The sequence below is a fragment of the Urocitellus parryii genome, chromosome 6 (genome assembly GCF_045843805.1).
Source record: "Urocitellus parryii isolate mUroPar1 chromosome 6, mUroPar1.hap1, whole genome shotgun sequence".
In the NCBI taxonomy this organism is placed as follows: Eukaryota; Metazoa; Chordata; class Mammalia; order Rodentia; family Sciuridae; genus Urocitellus; species Urocitellus parryii.
The window spans coordinates 1,488,459-1,509,994 of record NC_135536.1 but is presented as its reverse complement, the minus strand read 5'-3'; the positions used below and the strand labels follow the sequence as shown (position 1 = coordinate 1,509,994).

General features: G+C 53.4%; 1 protein-coding gene across 1 annotated transcript in view; it reads left to right on the top strand.

The window, feature by feature from the left end:
* The window catches only part of LOC144255319 (disintegrin and metalloproteinase domain-containing protein 21-like), a 37,610-nt gene extending 32,675 nt beyond the window's left edge, over positions 1-4,935 (top strand). Inside the window, exon 2 of the mRNA XM_077799699.1 lies at positions 2,792-4,935. Within this exon, the coding sequence (XP_077655825.1) occupies positions 2,792-4,935 (2,144 nt within the window). The remainder of the gene's footprint in view (positions 1-2,791) is intronic.
* Positions 4,936-21,536: the final 16,601 nt, after the last annotated feature.

Genomic DNA, 21,536 nt, shown 5'->3' with positions numbered 1-21,536 from the left:
TCTCCTTTGGGGCCCACTTGTGTGATGTGGCACCTGGTCTTATCCCTGTTTGTCACTTGTAGACCCCACAATTCCTGGTCTCTAATTTGGCCTCTAAACTGTATTTCTGTCACCCCTCTGTTTCTGCTTCTCAGTCAGGAACCTCTCTTTCTGGAGGTCCTGTGGGCTGAGTGCTGGGGCCTGCACATCCAACTAAAGATGGGGATGGTGGTAGCGAGGACAACCCACGATGACAACAAAGGTGTCCCAAGATGGAGGTGGCCACTTCAGAGATGGGGCTTCGGGGCAGACTGGGTGGTGTTGGGCAGCGTGTTTGGAGAGTAGCTCTCTGGCACGCAATGCTGTGGCAGTTGGCTGTCTCCAGACCCTGTCTGGTGTCCCCAGGGGCAGGCTTCAATGTGGTGGGGACTATGACAGCGGTTGAAGTGTCCCAAGATGGAGGTGACTAGGGGACCCCACCTTAGTAGATGAGGGTCCTCACGGGAGTGATGGCCTGGGCCCTGCTTGGCACAGTTGTCAAGATCCTTCTAATAAGTCAGAGAAACAGCACTCCCACTGCTTGAATCCCAGGTCACAGTGCCACAGAGGGTGCAGCCCCTCCAGCCCACCACAGACAAGGTCAACACATGGCAAGGGCTGCTCAGCAGATGGAACTGAGAATAACATGCCAAGGACCTGAGCCAGAGCCAGGAAGTCAGAGATCAAATATCTTCTCTGAGATGCAGAAGCTAGTCTGAAATAAGGAGAGGAGAAGAGAGAGGGAGGGAGGGAGGGAGGGAAAGGGAGGGAGAGAGGGTGGGAGGGAGGGAGGGGGATAGAGAGAGAGAGGGAGGGAGAGAGAAGGAGGGAAGGAAGGAGAGAGATGCAGAAGAGAGAGGGAGAGAGAGGGAGAGAGGGAGGGAGAGGGAGAGAGGGAGAGGGAGAGAGGGAGAGGGGAGAGAGAGACAGGGAGGGAGACGGATGGAGGGAGGGAGAGGGAGGGAGGGAAGGAGAGGAAGGGGGAAGAGAAAGGGAGAGAGGGAGGGGGAGAGAGGAAGGAGGAGAGAGAGGGAGGGAGGGAAGGGAGGGAGAGAGGGAGGGAAAGAGGGGTAGAGAAAGGGGAGAGAGAGGGAGAGAGAGAAAGAGGGAGCGAGAGGGGAGTCCATGGCAGGGACACTCCCTGCTCTATTCAGAATGAACATTATGCATAACTGGAAAAACAAACAAACCAGGAAGAGGAGGCTGAGCAGTACTTGCCTCAATTTCTCTTGGAAGCCTCCTCTTGAGTAGCAAGTCTTTGCCTTTAAGAGAATTTGTTGCTGTTCGGGAGTGCTGAGAAGGTGGCCCGGAGGGCATCTGGGTCACAACCAAGGCACCAGAAAGCTGCCCCCAAGTTGACTGGCACCTGGTTCCCACTATGGTGCCTGGCTCTCCAGGATGCGGCTCTTCTGTCCAGGCCAAGCCAGGCCTCCTCAGGCCTCCTCCTGCTCAGCGGGCTGCCAGGACACAGCACGATTTCCGCCTTCTGACACAGAGCAGAGGGGAGGTGGAGAGGCATCTGCACCAAGTCCACAGTGTGTGTGTGTCTGAGGGAGCCCTGTGTTCTCAGAGGAGAAGAAGGTGTCTAGTGCACTCAGTCTGCCCTCCAGAGTGGGCTCCTTGGAAGAAACCCACAATACGGTCCTTGGAAGCAGCCAGGAGGAGCGAGTCCCAGCACAAGCTGTTTGCTCATAAGGCAGAAGCATAAAGACCCCAAGGGAGCCGACCCAGCGGGCCTGGCAATCCCACTGGGTGGGAACAGGCTGGCGGCAAGGGCAGAGTATGTTTGCAAACAGAATGTTCAGGCTGGAAGACAAGGACATCTTTGTTTGGAGTTGTGACCCGCCAAGTGACCAGGGATGAAGTGTTTGTCCTGCGACACTCACCAACAGAACCGCCTGGTGTCCTCTGCTCTGAACTGATCCGCAGGTGCACCCAAGGACAGGACCCCAGGGCCTGGAAAGGAGCACACCAGGATCCGCAGGAACCACAGCTGGAGCTCAGGTAGGATCAGGACTTGATTTGGTTCCCAAAAGCAGGAGGAAAAAAACCCATAATTCAGGGCTCTTCAGACAGAGTTCCGAGAGGAGTTTTTACACAGTATTGGGGAAAAACTAACTCTATATCAGCGGTTGATTTGGAGACAGCAAGCAAAGTTCCCACCAAAACCAAAGTATCAACTTGTCCAAAATGACCTTAATCACAAACCAAAACAAGACATTTAGGTGTAAAAGAATAGAAAAAAACATTTTGAGACCTTTTAGAATGATACCGATGTCTCACTCCAGCTGTCAAATAACTGAAATGTGGCCCAGACTCAAGAAAACCTGGACCCATTGTAGCTGAACAGAGTACAGTGACAGTACTTGCAGCAGCCATGGACCTGAGGCCGGTATATATCTCCAGAGAGCAGGAGAAAATCGGGCAGCTTTGCTGAATCTGCCTCTTCCTGCCAGTGAGCACTCCCGCACAGGCCCCTGCCCTCCCAGCTGACATCATGTGCAGGCCCTACCACACCCTGTGACTCTCACCTAGCCCCTCGGGTTGTCCAGGTAACCTCCGGGGGGCCCATTGTCCTCCCTCCTGTCTCCTCAGGAGGGAAGCACCCCAGCAAAGGGTCCAGACCTGGCTTCACTGAGGACACTTTCCTTCTCCACTCCCTAGATATCCAGGGGCTGGGGCATGTGGCCGGTCGAGGGACCAGTCCCTCTCAGGGCTGCCTTCTTGCTGCTTGGGATCTGGGCACTCTGGGCTTCAGTCCTGTGTTTTCCAGGCCACCCCTCATGGCGCTACAGCTCCTCCGAGGTGGTGGTTCCTAAGAAGGAGGTCCAAAGTGGCAAGAGTCTTCATTTTCCAGGACATATTTCCTACAGCCTGCGTTTCGGGGGCCAGAGACATGTCATCCATCTTTGGAGAAAACGTCTTCTGTGGCCCAGACACATGGTGTTGGCCACTCAGGATGACCAAGGAACCCTGCAGATGGATTACCCCTACTTCCCTGAAGACTGTTACTTCCTCGGCTACCTGGAGGACATTCCTCTGTCCACGGTCACTGTTGAGACGTGCTCTGGGGGCATGGAAGGGGTCATGATGTTGGATGACCTCACGTATGAAATCTCACCTCTCAGGGATTCAAACAGGTTTGAACACATCGTTTCACAGTTGGTGGCTGATAAAAATGCCATGGGACCCATGTACGGTCTGGACCACAAGGACGTCCCAAGCCCCCTGAGCCCTGGAGTGAACTACAGTGCAGAGCCTCGGATTTCCAGCATGATGTACAGTGGCCATGAAGCTGCCCTGAAGGGGATCGTGCAGTGTTCCCGCTCCATGTACAGCAGATACGACAATGTCAGCCAGTGTGCTGAGTTCCTAATACACATGTTTAACATAGTCGACACCCTTATGAGGGGTATTGAGTTCAGGTTCTATATTTCTATGGTGGTGGTATATTCCGAGAGTGATCCTGTTTCATTTCCTAGTGGTGAATGGTATCCGTCAGGGATGGATATACACAGACATTACGAGGATATATTCTACTGGCCATTTAGACCTGCCTCCTGCACAGTAGTACTTAAAGAAAAACCACATGAATCTGCATTTGAACCAGCTCCATATAGTATGTGCAATAAAGGATCCATCACCTTTGTCGCTGCACTCTACAGGCCTGCGATATTGTTAGCTATCATTGCTGCCAACCAGCAGGGGAGAATGATTGGTGTGCTGTATGATGGAAGCAACTGTGTTTGCCAGAGAAGGGACACATGTATTATGTTCAGGTGGCCTGGGGTAACAGATGCATTCAGTAATTGTTCCTTCACACATGTACAGCATATAGTTAGTAATCCTTCACTTAATACGTGCTATTACCGCTCTGAGCGGGTTCTTCATAATAGCAGCATAACAATGAACCGCTGTGGGAATTACGTAGTGGAAGGCCAGGAACAGTGTGACTGTGGGCCCCTGAAGGAGTGTTACACCAGTGGCTGTTGCAACACCGAGTGTACATTTACAGAGGGAAGCTCTTGTGATCGAGGAGCCTGCTGTGCCAACTGCACCCACAGCCCCATGATGACACTTTGCAGAACTGTCCAAAATGTGTGTGATCTCCCAGAGCACTGCTCTGGAAGTGACAGCAACTGCCCTGAAGATACTTACCTGCAAGATGGAACTCCATGCAGTCAAGACGGCTACTGTTACAATGGCAACTGTACCGACCGCACCATGCACTGCAAGGAGATCTTTGGTGAGTCTGCTATGAACGCTGAGGATGCTTGTTACTCTATAAACTTGGCAACGCACCGATTTGGACACTGTGGGAGATCAGAGCAGGAGATGGTGTACACTCCCTGTACTGGAGCTGACAAGATGTGCGGAAGGCTGCAGTGTAATAACGTCACCCGCCTCCCCATATTACAGGAGCACGTTTCGTTCCACCAGTCTTACATCGACGGGGCCTACTGCTTTGGACTGGATGAACACCGTTCAACAGGGACCACTGATGCTGGAAAAGTGAGGACAGGAACCCCGTGTGGCAGCGGGAAGATGTGCATTGGCAGTTCATGTAACACATCAATAAATGCACTGGATTATGACTGTCTCCCTGAAAAGTGCAGTTATAAAGGGGTCTGCAACAATCACAGGCACTGTCACTGTCACGTAGGCTGGGAGCCTCCGAATTGTGACAAATTAGGTCATGGTGGGAGTGTGGAGAGTGGGCAGCTTCCAAAGAGAGTGCGGACGGTAGACCGGAACCCAGAACTGATCATCTACTTGAGACTGCTGTATGGCCGTTTCTATGTCTTCATTGCAGCACTGCTCATTGCATATGCATTGAATGCAAAGACCATCAAGACTGTCAAAGAGGAAGAAGCAGCAGCAGGAGGAGAAGAAGCAGCAGGAGGAGAAGAAGCTTAATAATAGACAGACAGACAGCCTCCTGACCCCTGTGGAATACAGAGCACCCAAAGTGACATCCATGAAGAAGAGGCAGAGAGAGAGATGCACAGTCCTCCTCCTCCTGGCACAAGTTGACCTTGAGAGATCACCGATCAGCACTCTGAAATAAACATTTCCACACCACACGTGGGTGTCTTCTATATCTTTGGGTGCTGGTTAGGTCTCCAAGCTGAGCCTGAGCCTCTGGCTGCAGGAGACCAGAGGCTGCAGGCCCTGGGCCCAGTGGGAGTCATCATGTGCACGGTATTTCAACACTTCCTCTCTTTCTCAGGGTGCTGAGCCCTGACCCTCTAGGTGACCTCTCCTCTAAACCCAAAGGGAGCTCAGAGAATTGAGGCCTGCCTCCAGCTGAAGCAGCCTGTTCCACAGCGGCAGTGGGGGAGGGCTAGGGGCTTAGGAAGCCAGGGAAGTAGCCTCCAATGCCCACCAGGCCCAAGCTGAGTGCAGATTGCACTTGGTGGAAGATGGAGCTCTGGGTGGACACTGCCTTCCACAGAAATCAACCAGAAAGGCCAGTGGAGGGGAGCAGCAAGCCTCTGGCCCTCATGGGGCACTGTCCAAACCTCACTCCTCCTCTCCATGCTGTGTCCACATCCCCTTGAACTCAGGGTGGAGGTAACAACCGAGAGCCTAGGAGCAGCAGGGCCAGGCTCCTGGGAGAGCAGGCTGGTGTGGAGGGCATCCGAAGCTCTCTGTGTCAGCACCCTTTAAATAAAGAGAGAAAGTGAAAACGCACAGCGCAGAATCTCCCCTGCAATGTAGGTGCCGATCCCCACCCACAGACCTCAGAAATGAGGCCTCTGCACCTCCCAGGGAAGACGAGTTCCAGGCCCCGGTAAAGGGCACCTTTCAAACCACCCTGCTCCCTCGAGTGTTGGTGAAGGACTTCCTCCTTTCTCCAACACATCTGGATGCGCTGCCCTGAGCTTTCTCCCAAGTACACCCCTCGCTGCCCAGCTCTGTGCCTCTCCCTGTACATATGATGGTGTCATTAGGGAAGATAAAGGGGAAGGTTGAGCGGAGCTCAGCTGTCAAATGCCCATGGCTGCCTGTCCTCGGGCTGTGGTGTTTGGGCCTGGGAGCTCCAGCTGCTCCGTGCTTCCTCATCTCCCCTCCGTTATCCTCAAAGCAGTCCTGAGCAGGGCCAGGACGTGCTCCCTGTGGGGACTGAGTCCCCTCTCTCCAGGTCACTGCCCAGCTGCACCCTGGAGCCTGCCCCGGGCACAGAGCAGGTCCCACCTGTGGTCATGGCCTCCGCCACTGTGTCCCTCCTCCCTCACCTTGCACACACAGGGCCGTGAGGAGACAGGGAGGAACAGGGAAGGCAGCTATGGGGTTGGGTTGAAGAGATGGCAGGTGGATTGGGCTTAACAACTGAATCCTGGGTGAACGTCACGGCAGTGCCTGCTTTATCCAAAGTGGGTCTAGCAGCCACATCCTGAAGTCAGGGCAACCAGGCTGAGATGAAGAGCCGCTCCAGGTCCCAGGTGGAGTGTCAAAGACACACTTCCATCATCCGAGGGCATTGCCCATCGGAGGCCTGCCCTGTCATGGGGTCGTGCCCCAGCGCCTGTGGCTCTGTGCTGTGTTCTTGCGCCTCGGGAGATTCTGGAGCCCTGAGGAGGACAGCTGAGGCTGCCCAGCAGTGGACCACCATCTGCTGCACTTGGCCTGACCTCCTGTGGATGCAGCTGTTCCCAGCTCCACTCCTGAAGTCCCAGCAGGTACTATTTCAGCGAGGTCGGCATCCCGGGTGATTTCATTTCCCTCCTACAGTTTGACAGACTGAGACCTGTTGGCAGTGGCTCTGCTGCCCGGGCCTGTTCCCCTCAGCTCTCTCCTTGGGGGGCGATCATGGCATCCTGACCCTGGCATGATGGGGCTTCATCACTGAAGAACAGGAGGCCCTCAATGTGGAGCTCCTTGTGAGGTGTTGCTCCTGCGGGGGGGAATTCTTGCACACCAGCCCCCGAGGTCAGGAGGGAGTCCCAGACCCTTGCTGCCTTCTGGGCCTGAGCTCGATCCAGGCTGGCTCCAGGGCCTGTGACCTCTCTCCTGGTCTCACCTCTTTAACCTCGGGGCACAGTCTTCTAGGGACCTGTGTCTGTGTTCTCATCCCTTGGGAGGCCATGAAGTCCACTTCATCTAATTGGGACCCCAAGGTGAGGAACTCATGTTAGCACCTTCCTTTCCCCAAACACACATGTGTAAGTCGGTGTGCAGGGTCTCCCTTGGGCAACCGTGTGGATGGATACTTTTCCTCAAATGCTGCGGCAAGAGCAGAGTTCATCCAGCCTGATGGAGGCACAGCAGTCATCGGCTGCGCCTGAGCAGCAAGCCCAGCATTGGAAACAGCCATGGAAGGGTGACACACGGGGCTGGGAGGGGTCCTCTGAGGAGGTTGTGCAGTGGGCAGTGTTAACTCCCCACCTGGCCTTCTTCTGCTCTGGGCACAATTAGCTATCCCCAGATCCCCTTTTGCACTTTTGGGGGGAAAGTAGCAGACATTAAGATGCATCAGGACAGCCAGGACTTGGGTGCGTTCCTGCAAACCTGGAGACGCTTGTCCAGTGTCTCTGTTGCTTGCTGGACTGCTCCCTGGCCTCTGCCCTGTGGGGCAGGAGGGTGTGCTGAGTCAAAAGGGCCATGGCCTCCACCCCTGCATCCCACACCTGCCTCCTGAGCTCTGCATCACACATTCTGAGAGGTGCAGACAATGTGCCTGCCCAGACAGCGTCATCAGCAAAGCCAGTCTGGAACTCGGTGGCTGTCCTTCTCCCTGACCTCCCCGACATTGTTGCTTCATTCCAGTATTTTCTCCACTTCACACCAGGCTTTGCTTTTCTCAGAAATAGAAAAAGAAAGAAGCAACTTTGCATAAAAATGATAAGGGGCACAGAACAGGCTATGTAGTGCAGACGGCCCAACTTTCCAGACTTGGACCCTTTTTTAATAGTAAATGTCATCACACATTCAGTGTTTCAGGTACCTGCAGCTCCAGCACGCCCACAAAGAGAGCTCAGGCCAGGGAATCCTACAGAAGAATCTCTCTCCATCTGTCAGGGCCACCTACTTTGACCAGCCAGATCTTCAGAGATGACCTGGGGAGGGTGGAAGTAGCCTCCAGTCTTCCATCCAGTTCCAAGATGACACCAGGAACTTACCCAGGGATTTTGTCAGATGACCTCCTTCAGCAACACACACACAGAGTCTGTTTCTGCCCAGGTGATTTGGATTAACAAATCCAGCAGAGCCCTCCTCCCGCTGTTACGGGCCAGGCTGTATGGACAGTGACCAAACTCCATTTTACCCTGAGGCTCCACGGCATGTAAGAGGTTCTTCTCCCATGGGAACACCTCCCTGTGTCCCCATCTACAGTGGCTTAGCACAGCATGTTTGGTGACATAAAATGGCAATTCTTATACAATGTGAAATTGTTCTCTCTTGGGTTCCCATCTTTCTTGGACAATAGACCCTGTCGGAGTTTAATTGTCTAGACGTTGGTAACCATCCTTTAACTTGTGCTAAACTAGGGACGTGTTGGCCCACTCCCCCTTCTGCTTATGATTTTAGATCTCATGATGTTTGTTTATGGTTTTGAATCATAGCAGCAGCTACTTATGATTCATGTGGTTTTGGACTATAAAGGTGTCCTCTAACCCCGGGAGGAGGGCGAAGGGTGTAGACTGGCAGCCCTCCCTTGGCCTGCCAGCTGGTGCATGCAGACCCCCAGGTGGCCAGCAAAGGTTCTGTCTTCTGCTTTAAGATCGACTCAGATGCAATCTCACCATAACACCGGACAGTCTTCTCACTCCTGGTCCTTCTGCAGGGTCTCTGGTTCTTCTAGGAGCAGCTGTAAGGACTTTGAGAGTCCAATTGGCAAGGGGCAGAGGCCAAATCTGTCCTGCTGGGGGACAGGGGCCCCACTGCTGCCAGGAGAGCAGATCCCAAGAGCCAAGGCAGGGCGCTCTCAGTACTGGGCCCAGGACTGGTTGCTGAGAGGGCAGGGAGAGTGAGCCTGGATAAGGTGTTCACTGAGTGACTCAGAAGACAGAAATGGATGAGTCTGCTGCTCTGGACTGTGTGGTATCCCAGGGAGGGGCCGTTTCAGACAGCGTCCACCTTGCTGCCATCTTGGTGGTGGATGTTTTCAGTTTGTTGCTGAAGGCAGGGATGGTTCAAGGCAGAGCTGATCCTGCCTGAGAGCTTCCGACCTGGCTGGAGTACAGGGAAGGTGGGTGATGGTGCAGACCCCACTGTGGGCAGGAGGCAGGACCCCTCGCACCCCTGCACTGGGATTCCCCAACCCTGCACTTCCTGCAGCCCAGCTGGGCCTAAGTGTTGGGGACCTTGTTCCCCTCCACCCCTGGGTGATGACAGTCCTTGCCTACAGGTGTGTGGGAGAGAGTGTGAAGGGCACAGGCCATGACAAGGTCCACTCACAGTGCCAGAGGCATGCCCCTCTCCAGCTCAGTCCAGTTCCCACCCTGGGGTGGACACAGTCCTTTGGGACTGGTTTTAGGTGGCAGAGGCCTTTCAGGAGCCTTGGAGCTATTGCACCTGAGGGGTCTTGAAAATCTTTGCGGGTAGAAGGACCCTAGAGGACTGTGGAGCTGCATGGGCCAGAGGCGAGGGCATGGGGTGCTCTTTGCTCATTTCTGTTTGAGTTACTTGTGGTGAACCAGAGGTCCTGTGTGTGGTAGGTGAGTCGTCCACCACCAGGCTATACTCCCAGCCCTTTTTACTTTATATTGGCACAGGCTCTCGCTGAGTTGCCCAGGCTGACCTTGAACTTGGGCTCCTCCTGCCTCAGCCTCCCAGCAGCTGGGATGGTGCCTCTGTGCCCAGCAAGGGCATGGTCTTTGAGGACTGTCAGCCCTGGGGTCTGCAAGGCCCATCTGAGGAGATTGGAGACACACGCACCCTCATCTGGACCCTTGGGTGCCCATAACCTCAAGACCACAAGCAGGTCAGGGGTCAGACTGAAGCACAAATGAGAAGCCGTCTGACATGGATGAGGTTTCCTCTGTCTTCAGAGATGTGAGGTGCAGTTTGGAGAACAGTTGCACGTCCTCAAAGCCTAGACTTGCTCTTACAGATTGGGGTGCAGACCCCCTGTGCGGCACTGAGGTCACCAGGGGCACAGTCTGCTCAGTGCACTCACAGGGAGGAGACCCAGCATACCTCCCTGCCCTACTGGGCAGCAGTCCTTGGGCCCCTCTGCTGCCCTGGGGCTCCTGAAGGCCGGGTGCCTCCAGTCCGTCCACCCAGCGGTAAGAGGCCACCAGCACCTCGGTGTGGGTCCCCAATGAAAGTCCACCTGGTATTTGGAGAGTGTGAGGCTGGGGTCTGCCTGACAGCAGTACAACTCCAGGCTTAACACAGCTCACAAAGCAGACTTCAGATGCCTTGTTCCTCACTCACTAAACACTGGAAAGCTTTTTAGGCTTTTACTCCATCCTTTTGAAACCCCTCTATTGAGATGTGATTGTCACAAAGAATGCACGCGTCCTGAATGGACCGAGTTCTATGGGCTAGAACACGGCAGCACTGCTCAACTGCAGGGATGTCTGCAAGACCGCCTCGGCAGGTGGCTTGTCAAGGCTCCAGCATCTCAGAATGTACCCACACGACCCCAGTGGCCCGTGACCCTCTGGGACCACTGCTGCATGCATGACGGAAGCAGGGCTTCGTGGCCTGTGGCCGACAGCATCAGCACAAGAAGCAGCCACTCTGCCACACTCGCCTCCTGACCCTGGGGAAGATGAGATCTGCTCTTTCAACCACAATCTCAGTTTAAATGCAGTGTCCGTTCTCTGTGTGGACGACCGTCTGGCTGTCTCAATGTGGGTTGTGATTTTAATATCCAGAAAAGCCTCCATCAACATGGTGTGGGGGTGGACATCCAGTCTCTGGGGTCACATGCCTTCCTTGGCTGATGGCAGTCCACCTCAGATAAGACGTGGAGTTCTGGAAAATGTCCCTTCCTATCTCTACCTGCCAAAGAGGATAATGGAGGAGCCCTGTCCTGATATCATATAATAGAGTGACCTCATCTGTGTCTTCTTCCTGGAAAGATGTTCTAACTGGACACACCAAGAGGCCAGGGGAAGCTTAGGAGAGCAGGTACGGTAAAGAGAAGGGTCCTTCCCATGGACGGCAGGAAGCTGGACACTCCAGGGACATGCATGGGGACTCCTTTGGGAAAGTGGCCCAGAGCAGGAGTGTGGGGTGGAGCAGCCCCTCGACCTGGGGTGTCCTGGGGAGCCAGCGCTGTGCTCCTCGGGGTGGCAGAGCTGTCCTTCTGTGCTTAGTAGGTGCCTGCCATCAGGTGTGGACGTGGAGTCCCTCTGCAGGCTCACATGCTGGAGGCTTGATCTGCAGCAGTGTTGGCAAGTGGGCTCTGAGGAGGTGACCGGAACACGAGGGCTCGGAATCACTGGGTCAGCCCTTCAGTAGCTGGGTGGACACAGGGAGATGGTGGAAACCACAGCACTGGGCATAGGTGGACAAAGCAGGTGTGGGGGGTGAGCTGGAGGGGAATTTCCTGCCTCTGGCCTCTTTCTCTCTCTGCCTCCCGGCTGCTGTGAGTGGAGCAGCCTTCCACCTGGACGTTCTGCTGTAAGATGGGCCAGAGCAATGGAGCCAGCCCAACACGCACTGGAACCCTGGACACGGCGGTTATGGGTGAGGACTCTGCTCCCCACAGGTTGAAGTCTGAACGTTAGAGAAGCACAGGGAGGCCAGCATGTGAAGCAGGGCTTGTTTAGAAAGGGGTGACCTAGACTTCTCCCGTGGGGGAGAAGGGGCCCTAGCTGGCATCCTAGTATCCCGAGAAGCGAGGTGTTCTGCCCTTATTATATGTCCCAGGATTCCTTTGTTCTCTGCCTTTCCCCCTTATCTCTCTCCTTCCTGTGGACTAGGCCCAGGAGTGCTGGGTTGGAGGGCCAACAGGTGGGAACAGGTGGGCTGAAGGGGGAAGGGCAGGTGGTGCAGCCCAGGACACATGAATTCACAACCCTAGAGCTCCCTGGAGGGAGGGCAGTTCCTGGGGCAGCTCCCCATTAGGGTGGGGGAAGGCTCTGAAGGAATTCACATTTCAGTCCCTCACCGGACAGTCTCCAACTTCCTGGACTCTCTGGGAAAATTGGCCTCCTGGACCGACCTGACTTGATTACCCCCTATACCCTCTGCCTGTCTGATTCCGGCTTCACCAGGAGCCACAGGGACCTTTGCTCCTTCCAGTTGTCCTCAGGTACTTGTCACAGAGATGGAAAGCGTGACCCTGGATGAGGGGCCTCAAGTCGCAGATGGAAGGAGCTCCACCCACAGTGGAGCAGGGGTGAGAGGGGCCTGGGGTCTCCCTGGCTGGACCCGCACAGCTCCTGAGGAGACAGGTCCCTCCGGGACCTGCCACGCTGTCCTACCCAGACCGTGATCTTTCTAGAGCCCAAGGAAATGGGGGAACCTCACTTGGCAGGACATCCAGTGGGGACCTGGGTGTCATGTGAACGTGACAAGGAAGAGATGAGTCTCCCTTCTGCAGATTGGACCCTCCACACCGCTGGGCGACTGTCCTGAGGGGGCAAAATTGCGACATATGCAGTCGAGGGCAGAAATAAAGGATGTCCACGCACTTCTGCCCCTTTCAATGCTTTGTTCACTCAGATTACTCAACACAATTTTACTCCTTAATGCTGGGCACTGCGTAGACATTATCAATTCACAGGGAACAATTCTAGATCAATTCCACGCACTGCAAAACACACTGAATCATGACAGGCTAATGACGGACATTCCCTCTGCATGCTCAGTTCAAAAGCCTTAAGACTTAGGAGCAAGGGAGATCTTTCCATCTTCTGAGGATTTCTTCAGTTTCTTTCTTTAGTGCTCTCTATATTTCATTGTTACAGGTCTTTCACCTCTTTTATTAGATCAGTTCCCAAGTAATTTGTTGTTTTGTTGTTGTTGTTGTTGTTTTTGAGGCTGTTGTGAATGGGATAGTTTTCCTCACTTTTCTTTTTGCTGATTCAACTTTGGTGTATAGGACACAATCAATTTATGGATGTTAAGTTTCTATCCTGCTACTCTTCTAAATTCATGTACATGTTCTAGATGTTTTCTAATGTTTTTTTGGGTGGCGGAGGGTCTTCTATACATAGGATTGTGTTGTCAGCTAACAGAGATAGTTTGAGTGCAAGGGAGACGGACACACCCCTGCACAAACCCTCTGCTTCCTTTCCCTCTGTCCCTGGACATGAATGATTCCTGGCCACGTTGGTGGAAATGAGGGCACCTCCTCATCCTCCTGATTACAGACAAGGACGTTGTTTACATCCTACTCAGTGCAAGTGCCCAGTTAGGTCTGTGCACCATGAGAGCCTTGTCCTGCTGCTCTGAGCTCTGTGTAAGGACGGCAGGGACATGGGGACAGGGGGAAGTCTGATAGGCACATAAAGCCCAGGTTTCTGGGGAGGAAATTGGACAATTTAGAGTAGTGTTGCCATGGAGACAGTTTCCACAAACCAGAAAAAGCAGAGAATTAAGGTTGTGGTGGGAAATTCCCAAGGGGAGAGTGTGTGCTCTTTCAGAACTACAAAAACTCCAAACTTCCTCCACTTCCCTCCAAGGAGTCATTGCCCTCAGAGTTTGGGGCCAGGTACCAAGGCTGAGAGACCCCTGAGGGCACACTCCTCTCCACCCTCCTCTCATTCCCCCTTCAGCAATCACAGCCTGCATGGGGGCTTGGCCAGCCTCAGTCCAGGAGCCCTGGGCCAGCTGGCCTGGTCGTGGAGGGTGCTGTGCTAGGTAGTCTAACAAGACACAGACGCCTTTCCCATGGGCTTTGAGAGCACAGGGCTTATGTCATGTTCAAGGCCTTTAAATACAAAGCAATAAGAGCAAGACCATTTCTGGTTTCCTCTGGCAAACTCCCTAGTTTTCCCATGACTTTATAGAAATTAAATTTATATTGACAGTAGTTTCACTGAAGTCAAATTAAAGGGACATTGAGAAAACAGGGAAACTCTTACAGAGACGGATGGTCTGCTTCCTTTCTGCACCAGAGTCTCCCCGGAAGGAACAAGGGAGTTCTGTAAGACGCTCTCCCAAAGCCCATGTGGCTGAAAACAGATCCTTGTCCAGTACGTGAGACTGTTCTCTTCCTGACAGGTTGAGGGGAGAGGCAGGGATCACTTTCTTCTGTGCAGAAGGAGGGAAATCCGTGGCAGGGAGACCAGGACTCTGGCACAGAGGTCAGCAGGGAAGGACATTCATGGAGCAGTCTGCGGCTTCCAGGGTTTGGCCTCATGCTGCAGCCACAAGGACACGGCTGAGCAAGACCTGCTCACTGTCCCCCAGAGCTCAGAGCCCACGGGGGTGTCCTGCAAGTCACCCTGAAGCCCAGGAGGTGGCAGTGACTGCAGGAAATTTTGAGCAGAGCAAGTTCCCTTCCACAACCAGGCCACATTTTCCCTGGTCACTTGCCCTTTCGAAAACTGTCCTTCCAGGGGACACCAGGAGGGTCTGGGCAGTGGTGACTAAGAAATCCCCTCTGCCTTACCCAGGGGCCTGCAGTGGCCGAGGCTCACCACACCTGCCTCCAGCTAAGTGCCTGAGCCCTGTGACCCCAGACAAGAGCCTGCACTCTCTGGGTGAGGACAGGGAAAGGGAGACGTGGAGAATGAATATGAGTTGGTTAAAAAGACAATTTGTTCAGTTCTGAGTCTGGTATGGGCAGGTCTGCAGGTGGAGGAGGGAAGACTTGAAACCTGTTGCATTTAAGGGTTACAGAGCTTGGATGCCCTTGGCTTCCTCTCAGCCCCCAAGACCATCCTGATGAGAATCCAGGAGTCTGCTGCTTGTCTGGTGGGAGAAGACCAACCAGGTTCCCCTGAACTTCTCAGATCTGACACAGAGACTAGGGCAGAGGCACTTCTGCCCCCATGTTTGAAGCTCTGCCTCTGTTCCTGTGAGAATGAGCTCCTGTTTCCTCGGAACTGTGCTATTCTGGAGCACTGTCACACGGCTAGTGTTGCTCCCTGGGGACTCCTCTCTAGAAAGGAGACTGCGAACCCTGAGTACCAGCATGGACTGCCTGTGCACCTGCCCCTGGTTCTGGCCCTGCACTCAGTTTCCCCTGCCCTTGAGCTCCCTGTCCTTGTCCTGGGCTTCATGTCCTTGTCCTGGGCTCCCCCTGCTGGTGTTGAGACCCCTGCTGTCCCTGAGCTCTCTTTTGGTCTTGATGCCCCTAATGTTCCTGAGCCTCCTGCTTCTCCTGAGCATCTGGGGGTCCTAATCTCCACTTGCTGGTCCTCTGCTCCCCCTGCTGGTCCAGAGCTTTCTGCTGGTCTTGAAGCCCCGACTGTCCCTAAGCCACCTGCAGGTCCTGAGCCCTCTCTGCTCCTGTTGATCTTCCCTGCTGGACTCTAGCTCCCTCTGCTGATCTGGGGCACCCTGCAGGTCCTGAGCCTCCTGATGGTCTCAGTGCCCCCATGGATCCTGCGCTCCCCCTGCTGGTCCTGAGCTCCCTCGGCAGGCCTTGAGCACCTGCTGGACCTGAGATCCTGCAGGACCTGATCTCCCTGTGGGAAGTGATCTCGCTGCTGGGACATTGTGTCTTGACCACACACATCCCCAGGTGTCTCCCAGTGAGACTGAACATGCCCTCAGCTTTTAGACAGTGACGCTGATGAAAGATCACTTTGGGTGTGTCTGTGGTGACCCTGACCCTTGATTCAAGGATGGGGCTATAGTATGTGATGCTACCACCAATGATCCAACCCACCCACTGCAGGGCCTGGCCATGTGCAAGTGGCCATGATCACTGCTGCTCTGTGTTCCTGTGTGAATGCACCTGAGTTAAAATGCACATCCCTGGGACTATGTTCAGTAGGAGTGGTGAGAGGGGCCATCTATGTCTTGTTCCTATACCTGGGGAAATGTTTTAGCTTTTCCATTCAGTATGATCTTGGCCTTGGGACTGGAATGTATTGCCTTTGCAACAAGATTTCCTCTCACTGTAGGCAGAAGGGCAATTTCCAAAAACACAAGTGGTAATAAATTCTGGTGAGAATTTGGGGGATTACACTCATTAATTGTTGTTAGAACTGCAAATTAGCACAAGGGTGACAGTGGCCACCTTACTCTGTGGGTACAACCCTTGCTGCTCTGACACTGCACTCATGTTAAAATGGACACATTTCCTTCTCTTCCTCTCTCCCTGCTCCTCCCCAGTCTCCCCCTCCCTAATCTCAGGGGAAACAGGATTACCTCCCTTCCCCATCCTAGGCAGAGCTATCTGTCCTTGAGCACACACCCACCACAGGAAGGAAGAACTCCAGACTTTGGGGATGGCACCAAAGACCACAGAAAGGACTCTCTCCCAAGTGAACAGGTGAGTCACAACTGCAACAGAGAAGAGGTGGAATGTGGCCTTGGAGGCACCTCTTTAACAGCCCCCTGCTCCAGCTGATGGGCAATATTGGCATCAGATCCATATTGGCCTCAGTCACCATTTCAGGTCAGGAGTCATTTTATCAAAAGTTCCAAAGTTTGGATTCTGAGGCAGTGCTGCTTAACTTTCCCTAAGAAGATGTGCCTGCTTAATAATCACCCCCCCACCTCAGCTTAAACTCCTAATGTTACCGCTGTTGACTGGTGACGGGTCCTTGGTTCCCCAAGCTGAAGGATAACACCAGAGAAGCAGGCCGAGGCAAGTTTAGAGTGAAAAGTTGAAGCTTTACTAAAGGACAGCAGAAAAGACTTCTCCCGGACGAAGAAGGGGACCCAAGAGGTGGAACCATGGAAGGGCAAGATCTTCCCCCTTTTATGGCTAAGGCTCTCTTTCAGCTTTCCCGCATTCCTGTCCCATGCCTGTCCTTGATTCTGTCACCTTGCAGTGATACAATGCAGGTGGGAGGGCAAAGAGGTGAGGGGCAGATGGGCTTAGGAGTAACCTGGGCAGGAAGGGCTTTTGGATTAGCATCTCCATGTTGGCTGAGAGCTGCTTCATTCACATTTCCGTGGGATGGGCTCCCAGCCTTGGGGACTTTTTCAATCCCCCTTTTCCTGGACTCCATTCTCAATATGACCTTCAACCTTGATTTTAGTTGATATTAGATGGGATTTATCTAACTACACTAAATACTATCTTTAAATCTGGCTTCACTAAGTACATAAGAATCCCCCACCCCAACTTAAACTCCTAAGTACCCTAAGATTCCCCACACCCCAGATTAATCTCCTAAGTACCCTAAGATCACCACCATTTCAGCTAAAACTCCTAAGTACCCTGATATCACCCCACCCCAACTTAAACTCCTAATTACCCTGAGATCACCCCCATCACAACTTAAACTCCTAAGTACCCTGAGATCAACCCCTACGCAACTTAAACTCCTAAGTACTCTAAGTATCTCAGGAGATTCCTCTTGAGGGCTATAAGCTGCTCTCTAAGTGCCACATGCTGCTGCTCTCCTGGAGGGACAGCCTTGTTGCTATGCCTCCTGTTACTGACAACAAATCTCTGTGTGACCTTGTGGTGTGTGGCCTAGTCCTTGGACTTTGTGTGGACTCTAAAGGTGTCCTTTCAGGTACAATCACACCTTTGGGACAAGAGTGTCCTGTTTTTTTTTTTTTCTGAAAAGCAATAAACCTTGTTTCCTTTTTCTCAAATCTGTGTCCTCTTATTAGATTGGCATCTGGGACAAGGACTGAGCTTTCAGCAGCACTTTGGAGAGAACGTCACCATGCCTTGTGCCCCAGATCCTGGACGTGGAGCTCCAGGACTTGCTGCCCAGCTGGATTTCAGTCTTGTGTTGGCCCCAGCCCTTCCTTCTGTGCCCCTATTTTTCTGAATGGAGATGTTTACTCTGAACCTCTATATAGTGGATTCTTGTAAATGGCTTTGATCTTTAGAGCTCACAATGCTGGTTTGCCCTGAGGCTCAGAGGAGACCTTGGCCCTGAACCTTGGGGCAGGGCTTGAACTATTGGGACTATGGGGAATCTTGGAAATGGACTAAATGTATTTTGAATTGTGAGGTGGTCATGAGCTTCTGGGGGCCAAGGGTGGAGTGTTATGGTTTGGATGTGAGGTGCCCCCCAAAAGCCCCTGTATGACTGCAACAAGGGTTAGAGTGGAAATGATTGGGTAAGAGAACTTAACCCATCAGTGAATTAATCCCCTGTAAGGGATTAACTGGGAGGTGACTGAAGGTGGGCAGGTGAGGCTGGAGGAGGTGGGGCATGGGGGATAGCCTTGGGGTATATACTTGTATCTGGTGAGGGTCTCTCTCTGCTTCCTGATCATCATGTGAGCAGCTCCCTTCCTCCACAGCATTCCACCATGATGTTCATCCTCACCTTGAGATCTGAGGGATGGAGCCTGCTGTCCATGGACTGAGACCTCTGACACTGTGAGCCCTCAAATCAACCTTTCCTCCTCTAAGTGGTTCTGGTCAGACCTTTCAGTCACAGCAGCAAAAAACCTGACTAAGGCACCACCACATGACCAGGTATTCCAGTTTTGTTACAGTCCTAAGGATGTAAACTGAGCATTCTGTAGTGACACAGCCACACAAGTGTTTATAGCAGAAACTCACAGCCCCCAAGGGATGGACCCAGTCTAGATGCCTGTCACCAGATGGATGGATACAGAAAATGTGGGGCATGTACAGAGTGGGGTTTTACTCACCATAAAGAGGAATTAAATGAGAGTATTTCTGGTAAATTGGTGGAATTGCAGAACATCAGGGGAAGTGAAATAAGTCAGGCTCAGAGAGTCAAGGGCTGAGGCTTTCTCTCAGAAGTGGAAGGTATAGTAAAATAAGGGGACAGAGGGACATTAAAATAGAGTGGATAGTAGAGCAGGGGAGGAAGGGAATGGAGGGTGAAGGAGGAGGGAGGGAAAGGAGGAAGGTGGAGGGAAATTGAGAAAATGCCCCATTTGCAGATATGAACACACCAGAGTAAATTCCATGTAAATACCTTTCACTGAAGTAAAGAAAAGTGTAAACTAATAGAAGAGAGGCCCCCAGAGGCAGGATCCAGCACTTGCCCTTGCTCTGTCCTGCTCCTGGTTGACCTGGGCTCCCTGTGTGCTGAGCGCCCCCTGCTGGCCCTGGACGCCCTGCAGGAGGTTTGTGTCTGGGCTCACACTGAGGTCCCCTCACTGTGTCTCTGGCACAGTAATAGGTGGCCGAGTCCTCTGCTCTCAGACTGCTCATTTGCAGGTTCATTGTGTTCTTTGAGTTGTCTCTGGAGATGGTGAATCGGCCCTTCACAGAGTCGACATAGGTTATGGTACCACTGTTATAACTAATGAATGAGACCCACTCCAGCCCCTTCCCTGGAGCCTGGCGGACCCAGTGCATGTTGTAGTCACTGAAGGTGAATCCAGAGGCTGCACAGGAGAGTCGCAGGGAACCCCCAGGCTGCACCAGGCCTCCCCCAGACTCCACCAGCTGCACCTCACACTGGACACCTGCAAACACAGAGGCAGCCTGGTCAGGACACTGTCACTCATCCACTCTTTCTCTCACTCCTTTCCACTCACACACTCAGGATCTCTGCTTCTCCATTCATTACCTTTGAAAACAGCCACCAGGAAAACCCAGCTGAGCACACTCTCCATGGTGAGCAGCTGTGTTCAGTCCTGATCCCTGAGTGGGCTGAGCTGGGAGTCCAGGGTTGGGCTCCTGTGCAGAGCTGCAGGGTCAGGTGGGCTGGTTTTCATGGGCAGAGGGAGGCCCTATTTGCATGTGCTCCTGCTATATAGCAGCCCTGGGTGGAGGCACAGGTAGAACAGTTCTGAGAGCAGGTGGGAATGTCATGGGTTAGAACTGTGTAAATAGTAGGGTTAAGAGAATATGATTAACTTTGCTGATTTTTCTGTTGGCATTTACCACCCTTTAATTTCTTTTACATGTATAAAAAATCATGATCCAGGGACAGTGTCAACTCCATGATACAAATGTAAAATCACACACAGCAGCATGAGTTGTGGTCCTGTGTCCAACAGCACGTATCTGGCAAGAGTTTGAGGAGTATTTGTGCTTTGCTCTCACCTTGGACATGACTGCCCCACAGACCTTCCTCCAACTCCCAGGCAGACACACCTGGTGACCACAGAGCCCTGTTTTGTGTATGACCTCACACTTGGTGGGAGCTGGGCTCACTCAGGCTGGAGCAGACTGTGGAGTGGACAATCTCAAGGGCACAAGTGAGGCCCTGGCGTGTGACCCCCTGACTGATGTCAGGCCATGTGCAGGACAGGGAGGGGCAGATAGGGGCAGTGCAGGCAGAGCTGGTGCTTTGCAGTTCAGCCAGGAGAGTAGCACACTTGTGGTGCTGCCCAGGACCTGTGGGAGAGAGCTCTGGGCTCCTGACCCAGGACTGCCCAGGGCATGGTTTCCCCTGTTCAGCCAGCAAGGGGCTCAGAGGTTCCCAGCCCTGGTTCAAGGGAGGCCAGGACCTGCTCCCTGCTGAGGGTGACCTTGTCCTCAGCCACACCATGCTGGCTTTGCAGGTGGCAGACTGTGAGAGCTACAGGGTCAGGGAGGCTTACATGAATACTTGAAAGGAAGGGCTGGGAGGTCAGATGGGGGTCAGGAGTAAGGGTCCATGCTGCCAAGAGCCCTCCCAAAAAACATAGGAGTATGGAAGCCCTCTTTGATTTTTCAGGCACACAGTGGGGTTTCCCTGAATCGTTTGGAGTCTTTGCACTGGACTTCTGAGCTAAGATGAAGTATTTGTGCCTTTAGCGACTCAAGGAAGGGGACGGAATATGTCGTGCATTATGAGATGGGCATGAGAGCTTTGTGTCCAGGGATAGAATGATTAGTGTGCATGATTGTCCTCTCAACATTCCATGTGCTAAGGTTGTTCTGCAGCCCCTTGAGCTTTGGGGGAGTGGGGATCCCTAGGACATGGGGACTCATGGGATATCTGTCAATCACTGTGGACATGCCCTGCAAGGGGACTGTCAGACCCCATCTCTGCTTCCCTCCCTTTGGAGTCCTTCAAACCAGGTGAGTGTCTGTCCCCACAGTGGGCTCTCTGCATTGCCCCTGGCACACCCAGTAAAGGTGTGAATGCAGTGGACTCCTCTCTTCATGGACTAGAGCACTGGAAGTCAGGAGCCAAAGGAAAGCTCCTCTTCATGTGTTGATGGCCTCAGGCACTTGCCACAGGGGTGCACAGCTGAGGACCCCAATTTAGGTTGCAGTGCTAGGAGAAAAGGCCAGGCCTGAGGGACAGCCTCTTCCTGGCCTCAGTCTCCTGTCCATGTAAGAAGCTGGCCTCACAGGGGCAGAGCTGGACAGGGGCTGTGGTGGTGAGCAAGGTCAGGAGAGGGAGGGGCTGAGACAAGAGGCACATGGCCATGGCTGACACAGGAGCACTTGTCTGTCCTCACCCAGAGGGTGGCTGTGGGCAGCACGCTCACCCTGCAGACCCAGCAGAGCCAGCAGGAGGGACCAGGAGGGCTCTCCTCCCAGGAGGGAGTGTGTGGGGTGATGGGTGGACCACGTGTCCTGAGCTGACCAACAGGCCATGCTC